Source organism: Psittacula echo (genome assembly GCF_963264785.1).
Source record: "Psittacula echo genome assembly, chromosome: 12".
Lineage (NCBI taxonomy): Eukaryota > Metazoa > Chordata > Aves > Psittaciformes > Psittacidae > Psittacula > Psittacula echo.
This window is the reverse complement of record NC_137747.1, coordinates 6,299,691-6,323,721: the sequence shown is the minus strand read 5'-3', so window position 1 is coordinate 6,323,721 and position 24,031 is coordinate 6,299,691. Positions and strand designations below refer to the sequence as shown.

General features: G+C 46.1%; 1 protein-coding gene across 1 annotated transcript; it reads left to right on the top strand.

Annotated features, from left to right (window-relative positions):
* Positions 1-2,299: 2,299 nt before the first annotated feature.
* On the top strand, positions 2,300-22,588 carry SAMHD1 (SAM and HD domain containing deoxynucleoside triphosphate triphosphohydrolase 1; the record flags this gene model as incomplete). The annotated part of the gene is given in 17 exon segments (XM_080628134.1): positions 2,300-2,483; positions 2,572-2,638; positions 7,841-7,913; positions 8,910-9,070; positions 10,541-10,656; positions 11,300-11,370; positions 12,211-12,366; positions 15,071-15,171; positions 15,274-15,382; positions 15,918-16,009; positions 17,166-17,281; positions 18,780-18,919; positions 20,119-20,208; positions 20,423-20,527; positions 20,887-21,024; positions 22,465-22,497; positions 22,499-22,588. Coding segments are annotated over 17 exon segments (1,842 nt in total).
* Positions 22,589-24,031: the final 1,443 nt, after the last annotated feature.

Here is a 24,031-nt window from a genome sequence, read left to right as displayed (position 1 = left end):
GGAAGGAACTTGTGCCAAGTCACAGATGGCTTCGCTGTAAGCTCTTCAGTTTCTTGGCAGTGCTGCTTCACAGAGTCCAGCATCACCAGGAACGTGCTACCAGAAACATGTAAAGTGAAAAAAACAAAATGAGACCCTGAACAGAATAATCCCTCTCCATCCTGGCTTTCACCATTCCCTTGCATTTTTTTCTGCCATCGCAGGGGATCCTGTTGGATCCGTTTTGGATTTCTGTGCTGAGCTGCATGCCCAGAACTAAACCAGGTTTCCCTGCTTGCTCAGCAGTGAGAACTGAAAGGCCCTTCAGCAACCTCCACTGCACAGAAACAAGCATGAAGCTAAACAAATACTTTTTCCTCCTTTTCTTTTCTATGTGCTTTGCTTGGTTGCTAAGGTCTGTGCAGAACAACGGCCAGCTTAGTGTAGTATTTTCTTTTTCTTCCTACTAGTGAGGGTGAAACGGGGTAATCCTCCACTCTTGCTCCACCACGTGTCCACGTGGTGTTGCACTATCAGCAGGTTTTGCACTGATCAGTGGAGGATGTCCTGCTGGTTCAGGGTATTCCTTCCCTGCCATATTATAAGACTATGAATGCAATGAGATTCCTCTTTATTATTTTTATGAGCACTCCAGATGCATTTGGCCTGTGGATAGGTATGCGTCCTTCAACTCCTTGCCTTCCCCTAAAACCTCTTTAGGTATCTTTAGGTAGGTGATGTGGGTATTGAGCTACATAGGCAGGTTTTGACACTCGTAGAGGTACAGAATGGCCAAGTGATGAATTATTCCTTAGAAGGACATGCACCAGTGCCATTTGGGTCAGTTTTATGGGAGAAGGGAAATGGAGAAGGTAGGAGGCTATTTTAAATGCTTGTGTTCCTTAAGGGATTTGTCCTGTTCTTGTGTCTTACAGTTCCTTCCCAGAAACGCAGCATTTCCTTTCATGGGTGGAACCAGCTCTCAGCCAGTTTCATTTTAGATGGTGAGGACTGACAAAAATCTCAGAAAGACCCAGAGGCAATGCGGAGATTGAGCCAAATGAAAACCAGGCAGCAACCACGAAGTGCACTTGCCTAACACAAGCTGGGAAGTGAGGAAGCTGAATATGTGCTTAGAAAAGCAAATTACTGTAGCATGGCAGTAGAATGTGAGCTTTGTTCCACACAAAAACCTCATGGAAAAACCTCAAGAAAGGCCGTTTTCCTAAGGCAAGGATTTCTTTTTTCCTCCACCCACCCCCCCCCATGTCTGAACTGTGGTGGGGAAGTTGTGACGAGAACACAGCAATTCCAGACTTGCGTGGCGGTGGGTTGACCTTGGCTGCCTGTGAGGTGCCCACCCAGACGTTCTCTCACTCCCCCTCCTCAGCAGGACTTGGGGACACAATACAATGAAAAAGCTCATGGGTTGGGATAAGGACAGGGAGATTACTCATCACTTACCAGCATAGACAGAAGACTGGAATTGGGGAAGATTATTTTATTGCCAATTAGGGTAGGATAATGACACCTTCCCCCACCTCCCCTTCTTCCTAAGCTGAGCTTCACACTTGACTTTTCCATCTCTCTGCAGTGGTACAGGGCGATGGTTGCTGAGTTCAGTTCATGATGCTCCATCTCTGGTGCTCATTGCTGTGAGCAACTGAGGCTGGCAGCTGGGTGCATCTATTTTCATTGCCTGTGATCTTGAAAAGGTTGGCTTTGGGTATCTTCAGCAGCACTGTCTGAGGGCAATAGCGCTGTGGCATCACATCTTTTGGAAGCACCTTCGTGCAGGCTGAGCTACGACTTAGGATGGTGACCGGGCCTCGCTGGTGCTGGCTTCCAGGTGTTCACATCTGGATCCCTCACAGCAACCTGCCGTTGTGGGCAGCTCTGCCCGTTCCACAGCTTCACGGGCATCAACTGCGGCTGCCGTGAGGGAGGCGGCTGGGTGCAGAAAGCCTCCTCTTGCCCAGGCTGCGAGCGCGATGGCCTCTGCAGGAACGGGTCGCTGTGAGCTAAGTCAGCGCTGATAACCTGTGTGTGCCGCAGGGCACCGGGGCGGGGCCGGCCAGAGTGCGGAGGCGGCCGCCGGCATTGCCGCTGCCTCGGGCCGTGTCTGTGACCGCCTGCCCCGGCTATGGCGGCAGGTGCGGGTCTGGGGGACCCGCATCGCCCCGCACCAGCGCCGCGGGGTCCGACCCATCCCTGTACGGCAGCTCCCGCCCTTGGGGGGGGGTGTGTGCAGCGCTGACCGTGACGTCACCGCGGCGCCAGGTCCCCCCGCCGCGCTGCGCGTGCGCGGCCGTGAGCGGGGATGGGGAGCCCGGCGGGGGGCGGCTGGGGCGCGGCTCCCGCCAAGCGCGCGCGGCGGGGAGTGTCGCGCGGCTCCGAGGCGGAGGGTGACGGGAGCGAGCTTCGGCGCTGGGACACGGAGCGGCTCTGCCAGCACCTGGTGCAGTGCGGGCTGGGCGAGCCCGGCCTCCTGCGCCGCTTCCGAGGTAACGGCGGGACACGGGGCCTGGGGAGCAGCTCGGGCCGCCGCGCCTCGCCCCGCCCCGCCGCTGACGCTGTGTTGACTCCCCGCAGAGCACGGAGTCACCGCGAGCATGCTGCTGGACCTGCCCGCCGGCGCCTTCGAGGCCACGCGTGTCTGGTGAGAGCTGCGCCCGGGAGGCCTCGGGCTGAAGGGAGGGAGGGAGGGACTAAAGAGCGGCAACGCCGGGTGGCGGCCCGCGCGCTGCCCGTTGGAGTTCCCGGTGCTGCCCGGGCTCTGTGTCCGCCCCGCTCCGGAGCAGCCGCCCCCCTAACGCCGGGCAGGGCGTTCGCGAGGGGCTGCGCGGCGGTGAGGCCCTGCAGGGGGGTCCCCGCCTCCCCGGATCCTGACCCGCTTCCGAGCCGGATGCCCAAGAGCTCGGCCGTGAGGGCGGTCGGAGCAGGTGTTTATGGTGGGACGAGCCCGGTGCGGCTGATTGAGGGTCCTCCGCACCGGCTTGCCGGTTCCCCTGCTGACCCCAGCACAGCCAATGCCGTACAAAACGTGGAAGCTTGTGCCCAGTAACTAAAACCATCCGTCTAAAAAGGTTTAACGAAGCTGCCACCAACGCAATAACCTTTCAAGTGGTCATAGGACCGTTGTAAACCCCAGGGGGTTTGATGAGAACTGTCTTCTTGGCTCAAGTTAATGCTGCTCCATTCTAGTACCGACAGCAGTAACGGTTTTTAGAGAGCAGGGCTGCTCCGCACAGGCTGGGGTTCACCACATCCCTGAGATAAGTCCTGAGCTTTGGGATCTTAATCTTGCAGCAGTTGCTGGGACTTTGCTCTTTGTTGCGCCTGCTGCAATAGGGTGGACTGTCACAGGAAAAGAGATTGGGATGTGTGGCCTGACAGGATACGGGTCCGTGGTGGAGTTCAGTGGCCGCTGCACTTGGCAAAGCCTTACAGCAGGCACCTGCCAAGAGCAGAGGAGAACTGAATGCTGGCCTAAAGCACCTGGAGGGTTGCTCCCAGGAGTGATGGAGACATCAGTGTTTTAGTTGTTGCTCAGTAGCACTTAGCCTGATCAAGGACTTTTCAGTCTCATGCTGTGCTGGTGAGGAGGGGCGCAAGAAGCCTGGAGAAAGCAGAAGCAGGACAGCTGACCCAAACTAGCCAAAGCGGTATTCCATACCAGAGCACGTCACCCCCAGTATAGAAACTGGGCGATGTTACCCAGAAGGGACTGATCACTGCTTGGGTCAGGCTGGGAGTCAAGTCAGCAGATGGCGAGCAATGGTACTGTGCGTCATTTGTGTTTACTGCTTTTTATCTTTCCCCTTTTAGTTTTGTATTCTCTCTCCTTGTTACTTCTCTTATTGTTACTATTATTAGTAGTAGAGTATACAGTGCTTTAGTTATTGGGCTGTTCTTATCTCAACCCATAGGTTTAACATTCTTTCAATTCTCCCCCCCATCCTTCCTTGGGGGGGACATTTCAGTGCCTTGCTGTTTGTCTGAGCATCATGTGCCCATTTGAAGACTCAGACACACTGGCTGATGTAGGCAAGTGGGATGGGGCAGTAAGGAGGTGCCTGTGATACAGGCCATGGAGTTGAATGGCTGAGAGGAGCACTTGATTGATGTGAAGAGTAGGTGGTGCTGGGGGTATGGAATGGCATGCTTGTGGGTTTCCTTTTCTAAGGTGTTTCCTTTGGTGAGATCTGACATCTTGTTTCTGTTAGGCTGCAAACGCTGTGAGTTGGATGAGAAATTGCTGGAGCCTTCTGCTTTTTTAAATCATCTCAACTCTGCACTAAAGAATGAGCCCTTTGCATGCGTTTTCCCACCATACGCTGTGTCCTACAGTAACTTTCATAATTTCTCTGTGACTGGCTGGTAATGAATGCATGTATTTGGTTCCCTGACATTCCTGAACTTGCAGTGGGGAAAGCTCAGAATGGCAGGGGCCTGGAGACAGTGCTGTGAGTTTCCCACCCGTTCTCATGTTCCTGGAAGTAGATGTTTTGTGTGAAGCGCAGCATACTGCACACTAAATACAACTGATGAGTAGGGCTGTCTTGCTGATCTCTGGAACAGTTAAGTTCCTAACGGGTGCAGAAAATGGATTTTCCTGCCTTTGTCGTGAGGAAGGGGTGTGGGCGAAGCAGGGAGGAGTGGATGGGGAAGTATCGGTCCTCACCCTTGTACTCACTCTTTGAAAGACAGCCAGCAGTATTGCTTCTTTGGTTGTTGCAGCAATTCTGCATGCAGAGCCCTGGAAACCACAGTGCTGACACATGATTTGTGCATAATGTCCCGGTTGAAGCAGTCTTGCCACGTAGCAGGTAAAAAATCCCCTGCTGTTGCTTTCTGTCTGAAGAGGGACAGAGAGCTCTTGATGTTCAGGTGATTCCTGTCATACCACGACTACACTGACAACATTCTTTGCCATCCAGAGCTGCCACAGGGTTAATGTTCCTGGAGACAGTGCAGGATGATAACACACATAAGTCACTGACGTGGTGTGTCAGGCAGGGTCTTCCCTGTCTGGACTTATTTATTCCTTTTGCTGCTCTGACCCATGCACAGCACCAACCTGTCCCAGGGGTGACTCCAGTAGATGTGTTGTACCCTGCCGAGACCTGCGCTAGCACCGCTTCATTCAGCCCTGCTGGGGGTGAGTTTCTGGAGCAAAGCAGCACATCACATGGTTTAGTGTGAGGTGTCCCTGCCCATGGCAGGGGGGTTGGAACTTGATGATTTTAAGGTCCTTTCCAACCCTAACTATTCTATGATTCTATGATCAGGCTGTGCTCTTTGTGGACAGTGTTTGCACAGGTAGTTGCAGAGTAAACTACTGTGAGTAGTACATAACTGTCCTTTCTCTGCTGTTCTACTTGCAGTCATTGGTACTTTCTTATGCTTGTAGGCACTCACTTGCCTTCCTGTTATGTACTGCCTATTTCCCAGTTAATATTCTCCACTCTCCTGAAATTTTGTGGGATTTAAAAGTATAATCAAGTGCTTCAAGCCAACAGGCTGTGCTCTGTAGTCAACAGCTCTGTCCCTCATTTAGTGCTAGGTGAGCTTTGCACCACCTCACCTTCTCAAAAATGTCTCAAAGTCCTACCTTGTGCACTTTGTGTGACCAGGAGTGTATTGGGGCAGTTGTTCCCTGAGGTCTATTGTGTGACTGTGTGATGGTGCTGCTTTACCTCCTGCAGCATTACAGCTTGTTCAAAACCGTGCGTGTTGACGTTTAATCTGCTGTCCTGGTTTTGGCTGGGGTAGAGTCAATTTCTTCCCGGTAGCTGGTGCAGTGCTGTGTTTTGGATTTAGTGTGAGAATGATGTTGATAACACAACAATGTTTTAGTTGTTGCTTAGTAGCACTTACCCTGATCAAGGACTTCTCAGTGTTTTATGCTTTGTCAGTGAGGAAGGGCCCAAGAAACTGGCAGTGAGCAGAGACAGGAGAGACACTTGACCCAAACTACCCAAAGAGATATTGTGTTACATAGAATGTCATGGTCAGTATAGAAGCTGTGGGGAGTTGACTGGAAGGGTCTGATCACTGCTCAGGGATGATCTGGGCATCAGTCAGTGGGTGGTGAGCGAATGTTTAGAGCATCACTTATGTTTTTTGGGTTTTATTTCTCTCTCTTTGGTTGTATCCAATGAGGACCTCAATTGTAATTAAGGATGTGGGGGTCATCTCTGCACATCAAGTCTGGGTGTTAATTTTTCAAGTCTGCTGGAGCAGAGGTGCTTTGGTCCAGGTGTGGTTCTGCATGTTCACTAGGTGTCTTGGAAGAGAACTCCTCCACAGAAGATGAATGTAATGGCTGGAAGCAGATTGCTTCTGACTTTGTTGTCCCTGAACTGTTTTTGAGGGTTGTGATGGAGGTGTTTGGTTACCAGCCTAAGCACTAGTCCTGCCTGTGATGGCCATACCTGTGGTCAGGAACGCTGCTCTCTTCTTACAAGTTGAGTATTCTTGGTCCCATTTTCAGCATGGACCTCAAAGAGCAGCTGCAGTTGCTTTTCCTGGGAGTGTAAGCATAGGTGTGTACAAGCTTCTGGTTTGCTGGCCACAGAAGGGTTCCTTGGCATTTCCAAGGTTCAAATGCCGCAGTTCATCTTCTTAGGAGAGAGCAGGAAGAGTGGACAGATGCGAGTAGCTTTCCCATTGTGCCCTCAGCTACTTCCTACTGCTCTGTAAATAGTGGGATCTGTCAGGAATGTATCTGAGGGTTTGTGACTGCTCCTACCAGCTGAGCTGCTCAGGATGTGAAGTAGCGCACTGATCTGAGCATCACCACTGGTGCTTTTCGTCGTCACCGTGAGTGGCAGCAGCTGAAGGCTTGAGACAGGCTGTGAGCAGAGAGGCTGCAGCCCAAGAGCTCCTTGCTAGGGGAGGGATACTGAGCAGTAAAGACAAGAAGTGCTCAGCAGCAGCTCAGACACCACGTGTGTTCAGTAGCTGATAGGTTGTGAATTGTTAAATGATTTGGGTGAAAATGTGGTACTGCATCGAGCGGTATTTGTTGACCTTTTATTGTATTGCTTCTGTTAAAGTTTAAATTGGAAAGCTGCTGTAAAGCTGGTGCCAGGATGGTTAACTGCTGAGGAGTGTCAAAGGTATAGATCATACTTCCTTGTGATAAGGTGTTTGCTGTCAAATTGAAAACCTTTTGCTTGGTTTCAAGGACATGCTTGCAGAGTTAATAGAATTGGGTGCGATAGGGTGTATTATCTCTCTCTCCCAACTTGTCCTGCCTGTGCTCTTAGACTGCCATGGCTACAAGAGAGTACCTGTGCTGGACATTTATATATGTGTTGTGAAGGGGACTCTTAATAATTTACTAACAATGATAGCAAGGTATCTTTATGAAATTTTTGACACAGAGTTGACAAACTGAAAGAAATTTTTATGAGAATGATTTATTGGGACTTTGACATTTTAGTTTAAGGGTTTTTTCCAACCTGTCAGTTATTCAGGCACTGCATGTTGTCGTTCCCATGAATTTAAAGGATTTATCCCCAAATGTGACTTTTCCTTAAAGTAATTGATGTAAAAGATGTGTACTTCCTGGTGGTTCTATTTCTTGATTCTGTGTAAGTGGGAGAAGCTCTTACACTGCTTTACAGACAGTTTCTGTAGCTATTTGTTCTCTTCCCTCTATACTTACTTTGGAAGGATAAATATGGTCATTGTTTTCCTGAAAAAGCTGCAGAAATACTTATTTCCCTAAAGGAGGCAACGAATATCAGAGTTAAGATGAACTTGCACAAGTAATTCCATATGTACTGCAAATTGTAAAGGGGAATGCATTGGAAACTTTGCTCTCAAGGTCATTTTTTTTTTTCCTTTCTAGTCTTCCAGCTGAGAGACTGAAAGTTTTGGCCTGCCTGGACAAACTGCAACAGCAGCACATGGATACAGTGAAGGTAGCTCAAGTGCCTTGTCACATTGTGTTGGGGGACACTTCTTCCAGGGCTTCACAGCATTGTCCCCATGCCTGTTTCTCTGCCTCTCTCCTTTTGTCTTGGTGGTTTTGGCTGGAGCTGTGGTTGTGCCTTTCCTTTGCAGAGCAGCACACTACACACTATAAGAGCTCTTCTCCTTGGTAGTGAGCAGTCTTATAGAAACCACATTAACCAGAAGTATTGTTAGAATCATCAGCAAAGAGCTTTATGTGGGCACCTGGCGGTTGTGAGAGACAGAGTGAGCAGAGGAGCTGTTTGAAGTGTGTTGAGGAGCTCCCCCCTCACATCTATTTGTGTAGAGCCTCTCCTTGTGTTTTTCTATTAGCTTAGCCCCAGGCTTGGGTTAACAGACTCCTGGCTTCCAGCAGTCTCTCGCAGTGGTGTATGTTGGTTCAGCTTTGGCCAGGGCTGCCTGTGTTCTTTGGTAGTCTGCCTCTGCTAGAGCCTTGTCAGCTCAGTGACCGAGAGCAGAGACAGCACAGGAACACCTGATTTGCCTCGATGTGATGAAATGGTTTTATCTGCTGGTTTGAGGCAAGGTGTGTGTTTATCTTCTTTAGTAAGTCACTGGAGTTACTCAGATGTCTCTTAAAACCCGTGCTTAGGGGTGAGCAAGGAGTATGCCTTTTGTGTTGCAGTTATCTTGGGGTTTGCATTTTGGTTTATGACAAAAAGTAAGAATCATAATTTCCACCCTGCAAAATTTCACTGGATTTTAAAGAGCACGGCGTCAAACCAGAGACTGCTTACTGGCTGTCACAGCCTTGTATTGTGGTGGCCTGCTTTAACTGGAATAGCAGATCAGTAAAGACAGTTGTTCTTTCAAGTGTTAGGTCTTCTTAGTGGAAAAACCAAAACACCTGGGCCTGACCATTGTAGTTATCTTTTATCTTGGTGCCTATTTCTTTTCAAAGTCAAATTTTAAATGTTAATTACACTTTTGTTTGGCTTTTGTAGGTTTTTAACGATCCAATTCATGGGCACATTGAAATACATCCCCTTCTTGTTCGCATCATCGACACGCCGCAGTTTCAGCGCCTCAGATACATTAAGCAGCTTGGTGGCACTTACTTTGTTTTTCCAGGAGCCTCTCACAACCGCTTTGAACATTCTATAGGGTAAGGTGCTGATGTCTTGCATTTGCATTCCCCTGAGGAGTCTGTTAACCTGGTTCCATTGTGGAGTGCCAGCCAGGGGGGATGTTGTCTTTGAGCACTGCTGTGGTGGCAGTTATGGTCTCACCAATGTTTCTGGATGTGCTGTGTGATGATGGGCTGTTCTCTTGAACTTGTTTTAGCACAGATAGGCAAAGAAACCCACAAGATAGGTCAGTGTTAGATTTCCTTTCCCACCACTTCTTGTAAGAATAATGTTAACTGTGAGTGGTTTATGTTCTCCTTGGTCAGAACTTGAGTCTTAAAGCACAGATCTGGGAAGGTACTGGGGCTATTATAAATGACTTGCCAGACAGTTGTGTTCCCCTTATATTGTTCAACACAGCTAAACCCCATTTTATCAGCAGTGTTTGCCTTTGCAGTTGTGTGTGCTTTGTGCAATTGATGGCAGGTTGTCAGGCTGTTGACTGCAAGGTAAACAGAAGCAGATGATGGACCTGAGGATTCCCAGATTGCTCTAGGTCATTCGCACTCCACGGAGAAGCTGATTAATGACAGATTTAAGCTTGTTTTAAAGGTGTAACCCAAGGTGCAATAAAATTGAACTAGTCAGTGTTTGTTTTTTCAAGAGGTCTGGCCAGCCTAAATTTGCTTCTAATTAGTGCTGAAATATTGTGGAGTAAGTCTGGAGTAAGTCTACTCCTGCTCTGTGACACTAAAAAGATGCAAATGTCTGTTGCAAGAGGGCCAGATCAGTGAGGCTGGAATTGATTGTATCTGGTAAACCTGGAAAGACAAAAATGAGGGATATAACAAAAATTTCACAAGAGGAATCTGCAAACTCCAGTGGTATCAACAACCTTTCCTTTGAAACTGTTCAGTTCTCAAGCTCTATGTGCCGATTGGTCTAGTGAAAAACCACCAAACAGTAAAAGTTGGTCTAATCAATGATACTGCCCTGTCACATGAAACCTTGCCTTGCTTTAAGGTGTTCTGCAAGATTGGGGCAGGTAGAAAAGGAAGCTGGGTAGAGCTTGTGAACAGGTTATGGGAGTTCTGTCATGAGAACAGTGTGTCCCATTCTGTGCAATTAAATGCCAAATTTAAAATGAGTGACAGGAAGAGAAAGAGTTGTCATAAGCTACTGTTAAAACAACAATTTGAAAGAAGAGCAAAATGCTTTGGTGACTGTTGTGAACCTTTGCAGTTGCCCTGACTGGAAGTTGAGGGATGATGTGTAAGCTGTAGTGCTTCAGGATGCACGCTGTTGATAATGCGTACACAGTTACTGTTGTTGCCATGTTTGGGGCATGGTATCTCATGCTTTCTTGCTTTCAAATGTATTACTGATGACTAAAATTCTACTACAGGAAATACTTTGTGACTTCCTTGCAGGTTGGAGTTTTTGTTGTATGCTACCTGTTAGACAAGAGCTATGACTTAAAGGACTTAATTTTTCTTCTTCTGCAATAGGGTGGGCTATTTAGCAGGATGTCTGGTTCGTGCACTGAAGGAGAAACAACAAGAACTGGATATAACCCAGCGAGACATCCTCTGTGTAGAAATTGCTGGGCTTTGTCATGATTTGGGTAAGTTACATTTGAGATGGATTGTTGCTCTTTGAAAGCTAACTGGGATCAAAAGCTGTCTTTGAGGTCAGAATGAGCTCTTTTGGGCTGCTCAGGGTGTGGCCATATTGCAGGAGAGGATTTATCTCTTCCTGGAACATCTCCTATGGAGACAGGCTGAGAGAGCTGGGGTTGATCAGTGTGGAGAAGAGAAGGCTCCGTGGAGACCTTAGAGCAGCTTCCAGTACCTAAAGGGGGCAGACAAGAAAGCTGGAGAGGGGCTTTGGACAAGGGCCTGTAGTGATAGCACAAGGAGGGAATGGCTTTAACCTGACAGAGGGGAGATTTAGATTAGATACAGAGAAGAAGCTCTTCCCTGTGAGGGTGCTGAAGGCGCTGGCCCAGGGTGCCCAGAGAAGCTGTGGCTGCCCCCTCCCTGGCAGTGTTCAAGGCCAGGTTGGACACAGGGGCTTGGAGCAAGCTGCTCTAGTGGAAGGGGTCCCTGCCCGTGGCAGGGGTTGGGACTGGATGAGCTTTAATCAGTCTGTGATTCTGTATGTCCAGATCAAGTCAAATATGAGAGAATCCAGATCCTTAGCTTGCTCAAAATATTTTTACTGACAACCGTGCCTCAGATTAAACCTGTGTCATCTTTACTTTTAAGGTCATGGGCCATTTTCACACATGTTTGACGGAAGATTTATTCCACTCACTCGTCCAGATTGGAAGTGGAAGGTGGGCTTTTCATTATTAAAATAAAAGTAGAAAACTGACTTTTTTTCAAAGGGAGAATAATCAATCTTTAAAAACTGCCAGTGCTTGTGAGAATATAGGTGTCATCTAGGCTTTTCTTACGGCATCGTTTTGATGGCATAATTAAAACCCAGACTGTTGTCTTCTACTCATGTGTTGATTCCCTTGTTCTCTGTTTCTTTGGGGAATATCAGCCCCCTCCAGCATGGCCATGAGCAGATACAGCCTTACTAGCAAGGCAGAAAGAGGTGTGGGGCGAAGGAAGTGAGGGCAGGTGCTTGTCACCAGCATCCCTTCCCTGGAAGTACAGATGCTCTTGAACTCCTGTGTGCTTTCATGAGACCTCCCTGTGTACACGTTCTCTTCCTGCAGATGTCACGCTGGGTGACACGGAGGAGAAATGAAATCCCGGTCTTGTCAGTGCCTGTAGGGTGACTCTGAAGAGGCAGTGGCGTGCATTAGGGCTGCACTGATCATTTCAAGCCAGCATTGGGCCTTTAAAATGCATGTTGTGATCTTTACCCTGAATATATTTTACAAATGCAAAATACCAACAGGGAGCTTGTTTCCAGTTTTTAGTTCAAGGACATTTAATACAGTGTTTAGAATTCAACCTTTCAGAAACTTTGAAGAGTTTCAAGGGCTCTTTGCTGTGAATGTAATGTAACATGGGCCGTTCAGGCCTGCCTCTGCTTGCGATTACTAAGCAGAATCAGCTGAGTAAACTTGTTAATCTTCTGCACAAAGCTGTGACACTGCAGGAAAGATGCTTAAGCTTTGGGATGCAACTTTTTAGGTGTTGGTTTGGCTTTTTTTTCACAGCACGAAACTGCTTCTGTTAAAATGTTTGAGCACCTGATTGCTTCCAATAAACTAGAAGAAGTCATGGAGTCATATGGTCTTGTCCTGGAAGAAGATATGGCCTTCATTAAGGAACAAATAGGAGGACCTCCAGATGAAGCCGCATGTGAGATATCGGTAAGTCCGTGTATTGGTCCGGTGGTTATCCCAATAAATGTCTTTAATTTTACTGAAAGAGTAGGTAATTTCTGCTTCTGTATTTAGGCCCATGAGTATCCTGGCACAAGAGATGCTGGAGAAGTGTAATGACTATTTCTTATCATGTTGGCAGGAGGTGGGAGCCTCACTGTGTTACTTGGCCTAGGTCTTCTTGAGAAGCTCTTACCTCCAAATCTTCAGATTAGAGGGCAGTTTAAGAATGTTACTTGAGTTTAGTGAACCTAATGCATTGTAACTAGATTGGTAGAACTGCATTTTTAACCGAAACCTTAAATGACCAGGTCGGGATAATAGACTGTTTACTGGAACCTGAAGGTGGTGATGGGAGGTTGTGTTTTCAGGTGGCTGTATGAAGAAAACATGGAGGTAGTTGTCGTGGTTTAAGCCCTGCCTGTAAATTAGAACCACACAGTCTACTTCCCCCCCCCACTCCCCAGAGGGATGGGGAGGAGAATCGAAAGAATGTAACTCCCACGGGTTGAGATAAGAACAGTCCAGTAACTAAGGTATAACACAAATCACTACTGCTGCCACCAATAATAATAATGATAAGAGAAATAACAAGGGAAGAAAATATGATACCGCTCGCCGGAAAAGAGCCCGACCGAAAAGAGGACGTGCCCTTCCGGGTAGCTCCCAGTTACATCCCCGGGCATGACGTGCTGTGGTATGGAATACCTCTTTGGCTAGTTTGGGTCAGGCGTCCTGTCCCTGCTTCCTCCCAGCCCCTCCTCCTCCCTGGCAGAGCATGAGACTCACAAAGTCCTTGGTCAGTCTAAACATCAGTGTTATCAGCTGTTCCCAGGCCAAAAGTCAAAAACACAGTGCTGCAACAGCTACTAAGAAGGAGAAAAACTGACTGCTTCTGCTGAACCCAGGACAGTAGTTTAGGGGGACAAGCTGATAATAGATAACAAAACTGAGAACTGGCAGAGGTGAAGCAATGAGCAATCCAAAGCATGGCCCAAGTGCCAGAGCCACATCAGTAGCAAAATGCTTGTATTTATTGCAGTAACAAACACAGAGGCGGGGTTAAGAGTTGACAAATGTGTTGCCTCAGGAGGCAAGGAAGAAGAAATCGTGATTATTAATTCATTCATAGAGTTGCAAGGATTAAGTCCTTTCTCCTCACTTTACAGCTCTTGTCATCTCTTCAGGGGCACCCATTCAGTTGCTACCAGAATTAAGAACCCATCAGTGGAAGATCTGTCTTGACAATCTGGTCCTAATCAGAATCTATGTGTTGTCCCAAACGAATAACCCACAAATGTTAGCACTTACCCATCATTTTCTGCCGCAGTAGCGTGCAGTTCGACCGTGTGTACTCCAGCAATCGGATGACAAACACAGGGAGCTTGGCATAACAGAATTCATTCTGAGATCTTACAGGAAGAGGATACTCATTTACAAAGATTGCAAGTCGATGTTTACCCACTCCTGCTCATTTGCACATGCATCTTGCTGCCTGCCACTTGCATTGATCTTGTGCCTGGTTCCTACCCCATGTCTGCTTTTCCTTGGTTGGATTCTGTGCCTGTTTTCCGGGAGGATAAAAGGAAAAGGAGTGTCAGATAAGATAGGTGGCAACCTTCTTGCCACCCTCCTGGTGCTGGGCTGCAGGGTCTTCCACTGGCAGCCATTCCTGTATGTTGTGCATAAGTGGTGTCCTGAACATTGTCCCAGTAGCAGAGCTCTTTGTGATCAGTACAGAATGGTTTTAGCTATGATGCGCTTTCTTCCTGCTGCTTGCACGTTTCCATTCTTACTCATATCAATTTGAATACTTCTGTAACACAGATAACGTGAAAGCCATTTATCTGCTTGTATACAAGAGAATCATGACATTTTCAAGGAAGTAATGTTTCTATGCAACTTGTATCTTGTTCTTTTGGTGTTGATTCCTGTTTGCCTCATGGCAGAGTTATCCCTGGTGGGCTGGGAGTTTAAGTAGCTCACTGTTTAAACAATTTTTGTTTAAAACATCTCAGTAGTTGTTTTAAAACTGGTCTATAAGTTGTATAGTTGATTGCAGAACACTGGAAGACAGTGACATGTTTATGAGTTTACTTAGTTCCCTGGGGATTAAATGATTCCAACCTTTTCCCCTCTTTGTTACTTCAGTGGAATGGGAAATGAAGTACTTGTGTACATGGTTTTTATTCTTTCTGGTATTCTGGGATGTCGGAGGCTTAAGCCCTGGTTGTGGATTTCTAATGCCAGACAGCTTCTGAAAGCACTTTTCATAGAATCATAGAACAGGTAGGGTAGGAAAGGACCTTAAGATCATCCAGTTCCAACCCCCTGCCATGGGCAGGGACACCTCATGCTAGACCATGCCACCCAAGGCTCTGTCCAACCTGGCCTTGAATACTGTCAGGGATGGAGCATTCACAACTTCTTTGGGCAACCCATTCCAGTGCCTCACCACCCTCACAGTAAAGAACTTCCTCCTTATATCCAACCTGAACTTCCCCTGTTTCAGTCTGAACCCGTTGTTTAAATGTGAACTCTTATTACCTTTGCTGCGTCAGTGTTGGATGTTTATCACAGGCAAAATCAAAATGTGTTCCCCTGATCTTTAAAAATAGCTCTGACATTGTTTGCACACTTTAATTTCTTATTGTTTCTGATTGTTCTTTTTCCTTCTTGGTTCCTCTGTCAGTGGCCCTACCGTGGTCGACCAAAGGAGAAAAGTTTCCTGTATGAGGTAGTAGCTAACAAGAAAAATGGCATTGATGTTGACAAATGGGACTATTTTGCCAGGTACAAATCCTTCAGTGTTTGTTATGAATTCCCACTGAAATCATGCTCCTGTATGTACAAGTGTGATCTCCTTGCTAAACGCTCTCTGTGGGATATTTCTAGGGATTGCCATCACCTAGGAATCCAGAATAATTTTGATTATAAGCGGTTACTTAAATTCATTCGGGTCTGTGAAGTAAAAAACCAGAGGCACATCTGTACCCGTGACAAGGTGAGTGTGAACAGGGGGGATGCTCAGCAGCAAAATGTGTGTGAGGTAGAGCAGGACACTGAGAACATATGGGGCACGGCAGAGCCTGGCTGGGCAGCGTGCTACGGCTGCACACTGCATTGCCGGGGGTGCAGGGGTTGTCGGCTGGATGCTTTTTTAGCCCAAGAGAGGAAGATGTAGTTGCTGCTCTGAAAAGTGTTCTCAGAAACAACTGGTTTAAGGAAGGGAGGGACAAAGCAAGCCTCTGTTTGAAAGGGTTTGTAGCATATCTTTCCAGGGGAGGCTTTGGAAAAGCATCAGCTGGGCATGATCCTGCTCCAGGTCTTCTGAGCAAGGCGAATGTGACTTTGGGGCTGCAAAAGGGGGAGGCCCTCTTCTCTGAGCTGCCTGTCTCATTGTCAGGCACTGTGAAAGATAACCATTCTGCTCTATGCTGCAAATGGAAGGAGACAACTCATCTTGTTCCTGGATTGTTGTAGTTTTCCAATTAAGATGATGTCAAAAGTAAAAGGTGGTGGTTTTTTTTTTGATTCAGGAAGTTGGAAATTTGTATGATATGTTCCACACACGGAATTGCCTGCACCGGCGAGCGTACCAGCATAAGATTGGCAACATCATTGAAATAATGCAAGTATTATACTTCCCTTTTCTTGCATTCCGTTTATCTTTAGATTCTTGAAACTGTATGTCTGTTTGGAATAGTCAGATCATCAATAAAGCCTGACATAGAAAATAAGCCACTTGGCTCTATAACCAGCGTGTGCTTGCGCTGTTCTAACTGCAGACAGCTGAAGGTCAAATCTTTAGCTTCAAGTCAGAGTGTGCTTCGCTCAAACTGGCTGCTTAATAATAGAGCAAAGTAAGGAGCAAGCTTAACGCAGCTCAGCTGAGGCCTGACATTGTGTCTCTGTTATGCCACAGCAGGAATTGTTCTGGCTACCTGCATTTGTACCTCTCTTACTGATGTCTGCAGAAGTTTTTTACTCTTCTTGAAAGCAGAAAACTTAGCATCCCCAAATACATTTTCATTAGGATCATGGCTGCCTAGTTAACCCTCTGCTGAGTTTGGAACAAAAGAACACAGAGGATTACACAGCACAAGAGTGATTCATGACTGCTTTCATTTCATAAGCTTCAGCTCCTGGTTTAGAGATCCTCTAAGACTAAAAATGTCAAGGTTTGGCAGTACCAATGTGTCAGGAGTAAAACAGCCATGAAATGTAGTTCTTGGCTTACCATAGTTCCAGCAGCCTATCCAAATGAGCGTAGGATCTGGAAATGACAGTGGAGTACAGTGAACTGTGGAAGAACTTGATCTTTGGAACAGCAGTGTTTCCCACCTGTAAAATACCACGTGTTCATGACGCTTTACCTTTACAATGTTTTGTATTCCCTCTGTTAACTCCTGGAGTCTGTAAAAGGCTATGGTCATCTGTGAGGCAGCCTTATTGCAGCTGGGGGGACCATGTCACTGTCTTGCAAGGTTCTGTAACCATCTAAGCAATGTTAAACACAGTCAGAAGCAGAACAAAGTGCTCAGTCATTGACAGAAGGTGAAGGTCTGATCTGAACCTGTTTTCAGTAACTGGAAATACTCTGTTGAAATGTGCAGTGACAGCATGGAGATAGGACACATTGCAGTGCATCAGGGACTGCTGTGTGCTTGGGATGCAGTTTCATCTGTCATATTTATAACGTACTAATGCATTTCTCTGTTGGCTCTTGAGCAGTAAGGTGTTTCAAACTGATGCTGTCCTTAAGTCTTAATTTTGTCTCAAACCAGGATTACAGAAGCCCTTCAAAAAGCAGACAAGTTTTTTAAAATAGAAGGCTCTGGAGGTAAACAGTACCAGATTTCTACAGCAATGGAGGACATGGAGGCCTACACTAAGTTAACTGGTATGAGCTCTCAGAATTCTTTTGTGTTTGAGTAAAACAACATGAGTACCCATTAAAATGCTGTTTTGACAGGCACAGTGGGACATTGCCACAACTAGGACTCTAAAACACTGCTTTTGTGCACAGATGGTGGGGCAGATCTGGACCATCCAGTCTCTGAGCATTCACATCTTGCTGGGAGAGCAGGACCTTCTAGTTTAAATTACTTTTATTTTGAGAGAGAGGGAAAAGCACCAACTTCCTACGTTCTGTACACATTCCGAGTATCGCGGGCACTGCTGGCAGGAGGAATCCCGCTTGTGTCCTGAGTACTTGTCATACGTGGGATGTATGTCAGTGATAACTACATGTAGTTGTTGAAACTAACCCCAGGTTTCAAAGGGCTCTGATGGGGTCCGATTTGATGTGCTTGAGACATGGCTAGCCTGGTTGCAAATGTAACAGGAGAAACTAGTATGTGAACATCTTAGTTTATTGCTCTGGTTGCTCAGGTAAGAGCTTGTGAGAATGGTTTTTGTAAGTACATGGAGCAGCAGCCTGCTTGAAGACATGCAGAGGAACTCCAGTGTATTTACAGAGAGAAGCAAACAAAGGCTGAGACTTGTGATGTTTTCCCATTTCTCAAGGTCTGGCTCAGTGCTGTGAAGAGGAAACACAGAGAACTGACTTAATTCTTAGTCACAGAAACTGGCTTGAGTTGTGTTGTGTCCTCTGACAGTCTGTCATTCCTCATGGAGAAGTACCTGGCTTTGATCAACCTTGTCCATAGAACCAGCCTTCAGTTAAAGGGTTTGGGTACATGGTTTATAACTTGCTTCTGGAGTGCGTTGGTTGCTTCTTAAGCCAGTTGTGGTCCTAGGCAGGATGTTGCAGCACGTGTCAAAGCTGCCTAGGGTATTTTTGGCTGGGGAATGTGAATAGACATGGGTGCAGCTGTGTTGGTTGTGAGAGGCAAGCAGCATCCTGACAGCAGCAGTCTCTTATGACAGCCAAAAATAACTTCTCTGCTCTGAAGCCACATCTAAAGAAACCTTTGTCTTGCTGCTCATATTGATGGTAGGAAGCACACGTGAGTACTTCACTGTCATGTGGAGACAGGAGGGGGACTTTGATGCTAGCAGCTGAAGTCTGAGAAATCCGGAAGGTTTAATGGAAGTACTTTATTCTTTTACAAGATAGAGCACCCTGTCCATAAACCAGGTAGTGCTGGGGCTCAGAATATTCTGCTGAACAAGACTGGCTACATAAGAACTGGAAGCAGCTTCCGTGATACTCATTGCAGGGGTGAGAATTGAGCTGTTTTTATTGCCAGCTCTTATGACTCTGGTGATACTGTGACTGGTCCGTTGTCAGGCTCCGTGTGTTCAGTCATTCTCTGAAAGCGAGTGTCTTTCCTGAACCAGCAGATTTTCTTGTTGCTTTAACCTTTGTCCCTGTACACACATTTTGCTGTGACCCTGCCTTGTGACATACTTAACAATCAATGCAACTTTGGCAGATAACATCTACCTGGAAATTCTGCACTCAAGGTCTCCAGAGCTGAAGGAGGCACAAGAAATCCTGCGTAAAATAGAACGACGTGAATTGTACAAATTCTTAGGAGAGACTCAGCCTGGAACAAGGAGTGAGGTTGTACAGGTAATGTCCATTGCTGAAAGAGTCCGGATTCTGTCCCTGTCAAAATGTTCTCTAAGTCGCTGACCACCTTTTTTCCTCTTATCACTGAGTGGGTTTGGTTTGGGGTTTTCTTTCTCTTTTTAAAAGGTTAGAGAATGACCACCCAGTGTCTTACTGCTCTGCTCCTTCTTTTGTTTGAAGAGGTTTGCTTGTGTCGTTTTAGCTAAGCAGTGGTGTTAAGAGATTCTGTACTAAAAGAAGTAGGAGGAAATAAGAGGAAGGAAAACATGAAATGGTTGTACATTGATAGTCAAGATTCTGCCCTTCTGAGGAGGAGGAGATCAGGATAGGAAGCCTGTTCAGGATAGTTGCCTGTTGCAGTAGTATTGGAGGCTCAACTTCCTCTAATAGGACATAGTGTCTGTCCTGCTCCTTAAGAGATTGTAATGCCATTATGTTTAGAATCATAAAACAGTTTGGGTTGCAGTGGACCCTTAAAGGCCACCTAATCCAACCCCTGCAGTGAGCAGGGACATCTTCCACTAGATGAGGTTGCTCACAGCCCTGTCTGGTTTAGTAATCCTCAAGCTGGCCAGAGCCAGGGGAACATCCCAGGTACAGAATTCTTAAATTCAGAGCTGGGTTTCCAGTTAATGCAAACTGGAAGAGGTAACTTTAAAAAAAAGGGCAACCAAACAGTGGCAAAGAAAAGGAGAAAGCACGATCCATTCTGATTCAGAGTAGAAATCGAACAGCTTACAAACAACCTGCCTCCTGCCAGTTGCCTCCTGGCAGTTCTTTCTTCTAGGTTTGCTCTCAGTCTAAACCTTTTCTTGGCTTCTTGAGTCACAACAAATCACACACATACCTCAGCTTGGCAATGTGTGTGATTCCCTGCTCTTCAGAGCAGTCTCCCTTTCTTTGCAATGGAGAAATAATGTCTTTGCAATGGACATAAAAAAATTCCTTCCCTTCTGGACCTGTCTCCTGCATGCTCTGTGCTGCACTTGAAGCTTTTGGTTTGTTTCTACACATTGGTAGAACATTTGTGGCTAAGGTATGCAAGGGTTCAAGCAATCAGGTTGCTGCAAGAAGAGTCTGTCAGGCTAGGAAGAAATGAAAGCTTTAGTTTAGTGACACGTTCTGTCATGCACTTCGTCGCCTTGGTCTAGACCTGATAGTGCATAAATGTAACCCGCATTACTGCCTTTATTTTTCAGAACAATAGCCTGGCAGAAAGCATTGCTAAATCCAAGCCAGAAAACGATCCTCCAGATGTGGAACTGAAGGCTGAAGATTTTGTCGTTGATGTGAGTATCTCTTGGAGCAGGTTCAGAGTCAAAACTTCTCAGTGACGGAGGCCTTGTGTGCCATAGTGAAAACTGGAGTTATTTTCAATGCATTATTATTGTCCTATTCCATTAGTGTCATTTACAGAAGTATATTGTGTATCCTTTTGTAGGTATTGTGAGAAAGCTAAAGACAAACATTAACAGGTGCCATTTTCTTTCTTTTGCGTGCAAGGTTGTCAATATGGATTATGGAATGAAAGAACAGAATCCCATTGATAACGTTCTCTTCTATTGCAAGGCTGATCCTTCCAAGGCAGTCAAGATCAGTAAAGAGCAGGTAGTCTTTTAATTTGTCTCAACTGGCTTCTAAAGGGCAGCTTTGCAGCTTGTGAGGATTCCACAACCTCCCCACAACCCCTGGAAGAACTACCACAAAGGGCTGTACTTGCTTCCATCACGTCTTTGGTGTGTGTTGTGCTAAGATAATCTGGAATCCTGACAGCCTTTGCATATGACCAGTATTTAACTTGGATACACTGGGAATCTTGGACAAATAGAATTGATTTGGATAAAGCTCGTGGATTGTAGTGGGATGTCTTTTACTGCTTTCAGTTTGTTTTCAGATGGAACAATTGAAGTTCAGTGGTCTCTAAATTCCAAGAAATGCTAAAGCTTTTTTCTTCTTGTATTCCAAAGGTTTCAAAGCTGTTACCCAGGACGTTTGCTGAGCAGGTTATCCGAGTTTACTGCAAAAGTCAGGATCCAGTTATTGTTTCAGCTGCAAAACAGTATTTTATTCAGTGGTGCATGGAGAAGAATCTCACCAAGCCACCGGTAACAAATTCACTTGTTATTTTTATTGTTCTTAAAGCTTATTGTTTGTTGGCTTTGTGGCAGAGCCACTCCTCACTAACCTAGCTTCTGGTTTTATTGTGGCTCGTGTCAGGGATGTGCTTTGGTTTCACTGAAATAGTGATAGATTTGCACTGATTTAACTCACTGCTCCTCCAGCAGATTCATGGTCAGTCTCTTTGCTCTGAGTGGAAAATACCTGTGGGAACAAGATTGCAAACCTCTGCTCTCTGGGCAGCTAGTCTGTAGTCCAAGCTGACTGCAAGGCCTCATCTGTTCTCTGCGTTGCCCTTTTCTGTCAACTCCAACATACGAGTTTCCAGCAGTGAGGGATGAAGAGGGTCTGTTACAGCTCACGTTAAAGTTTGTTTCATTTTGTGTTGGGAACAGCCTGAGCTGCCCTGGCAAGTGAAATGGAGACTTAAAGCACACACTCAGGGTGTCCATACATCCTGAGTCCATACATCTTGCTTTGCGTTTCTCCTGCCAAAGATGGCGGAGAAGCCTGTACCAGTAGTGGCTGTAAACTGCTGATGTGTGATACAGCATCCCCATTACATCCCCCTTGCAGGAAGGTGGGCACCTTCATCTAAAAACAATTAACCATTTACTGATAGTTGCAGTATATCCATCACTGTAGGGAAGCCGTTATATCAGGTAAGCTTTTTTCAGTAGAAGATGCTCCTGGAGCCACTCCACTACATGTGTGAGTTGTCTTATGTCATACTTTTGGCATCCGTCTTTTGAGAGCAGTTAAATTCAGAAGGGCTTTTTGCAAATGCATCAGGCAGCAGGCATTCTCTGCTTGTGGCTTGTAGAGTACAGTTGTATCCTGTAAGCATGTTTTTCTACTTCAGGCATATCCATCCTGAAGGCCCTGGCACGTTGCAGAACATCACAACACGCATCTCGCCAGCTTATTTCTAAGCTTAGAGAGCGTATCGCTCTCTTGTCTGTGTTTGCCTGAGTACTTCTGTTATATATATATAAATATATATATATGTATATATATATATACACACCTGGGACTGATGGGTTGCAGCACTTTTAAATGAGGAACTGTGGCAAATTCAGAGAAAACATGTATAGTAATGTCTCTGATTCATGTTCCAATGCCCAAAATACCAGCTTGCCAACGCTCCTAGATTTGCTATTAATGATGTAGGAAGAAGAGATCTGCTAATGGTGAAGGCTTCTCTCATAGGGTTTGGTTGTCTTCTCCCCACCAAATGTTACTCCCCACCACTGAGTACAGCATCTTCGGGATGCAGCCTTCAGTGTTGGTTGATTTACAATGCTTCTAGGACCAGGGATTTTATTTGTTTATTAGTAAGTCTGATACTGAGCTTCCTTTCCTCTACTTTAGGATAGAAGGCAAAAGTGGATGTACTATCATTAATGTTTTCTGACTTTCAATAACAGGATAGTGATGTGGTTGCCCCTCATCTAATTCCAAATGAAAGAAAGCCGGAATAATGCAAGGGATGACGGACACAGAACAACTCCAGAACCCAACTGCGAACAGAGGCTTCCTTTTGATAAGTAACCCTTGTCCTTTTAGCACTATTCAGTCTGCTTCTTCAGAAGATGAGTAAACATGATCAGCAGCTCCTTTCAAAGCCGGTTGGATGGACTGTAAGAGTTCATTGCACAATGCAGAAATGCATTTTACAGTACAGCGTGTTTTAATGTGGGTATTTAAAGTGCATATTCCAAATGAACTTTTAAAAAACCAACTACCTATTACAGCAGACTCAATCCTCATTTAGTTTTGAATGTATTGGCACTGTGTAGCGAGAGTAACTTTAAACATTGCAATTCATTGTTAGTACAAGAAGTGCTGACGACATGTTACTGTTCCTGCCAGTCCCCATCCCTCCTTAAGATGATTGTGATACTGCATGAACAGGCAGAAAAGCTCCCAGCTCAGGGGTGTTTTTTTGGGGTTGTTTGGTTTTTTTCTGCAATACCTGGAGAGGAGTAAATATGGTCTGAAAACCCAGTGACGTGGCAGAATGTTGACATAACCTTAAATGGCATCTTCAAGAATAGTAAAACTGATTTCTTCATAAAGAAGAACGTAAAAGGAAGGGAGAGGAGTATCTTTTTAAGAACCAAAGATTACTTTTCTGGTATTCCAAAAGCTGATGAAGATGCAGGCCTCTTGCTCTAAGTGTGACACAGTTCCTATTGAAGTAACAATGCATTGCAGCGACATGCAGCCTTTTGTTCTTTCATAGGGTATTTTTGAGACATTGAATGTTATATTTTTACTTACTGAACTGCAGAAGCTGCTCAAACTGTCCATTGTTTGAGTGCCTGCAGGAGAGCAGAGCTACCTGGATGCTTGTCAGGGCAGCCAGCCGCGTGTCCTGGGCACGATTAGTGCATCCCAGCAGGATGCTGCACTGATACTGCTCCTCCTTGCTCCAGTTCTGCATTATGCTCAGCAGGCTCTTAAGGTATTCTTCCATTCTTGTGGCCCTTCCTTTGTCTGCTGGATCTCTGATTGCTGTTCCTGTGTCATTTTTCTCTCCCCTGTAGAACTATAAGGGGTTTTCCATTTTGACCTTACTGGCAGTACTCCTGTGAGTATTGCCAAGTGTCCGTCCAATTGGAAAAGTGAGCGAGGAAGACCTTTTTCCTCTCACCTTTCACTCAGGTCTAAGAGGAAGGCTGCTTTCAGTAAAGAAAAAGCTAAAAGCTCGAAAAAGCCCACCCTCAAAACTGAAATTGCAAATCAAAAGGTTCAGCAACGCTCGGAAGCTGGAACAGGCTTTGGCTTTTTACAGCTGCTGTGGGGAAGGCAGCGATCAGCGCTCTGTTCTGCCAGGTTAGTTTCTGAAAACTAACACAAAGGGAAGTAAGTCCCTGTGAGAGAACCTCAGAACTCCCTTCAGATCATTGCATTGCCTTTGCCCTTTTTATCACGGGAGCTGGTAGCTGTTCGGCAGAGGGAGGATGAGTGAGTGTTCATGTGCTTAACTCT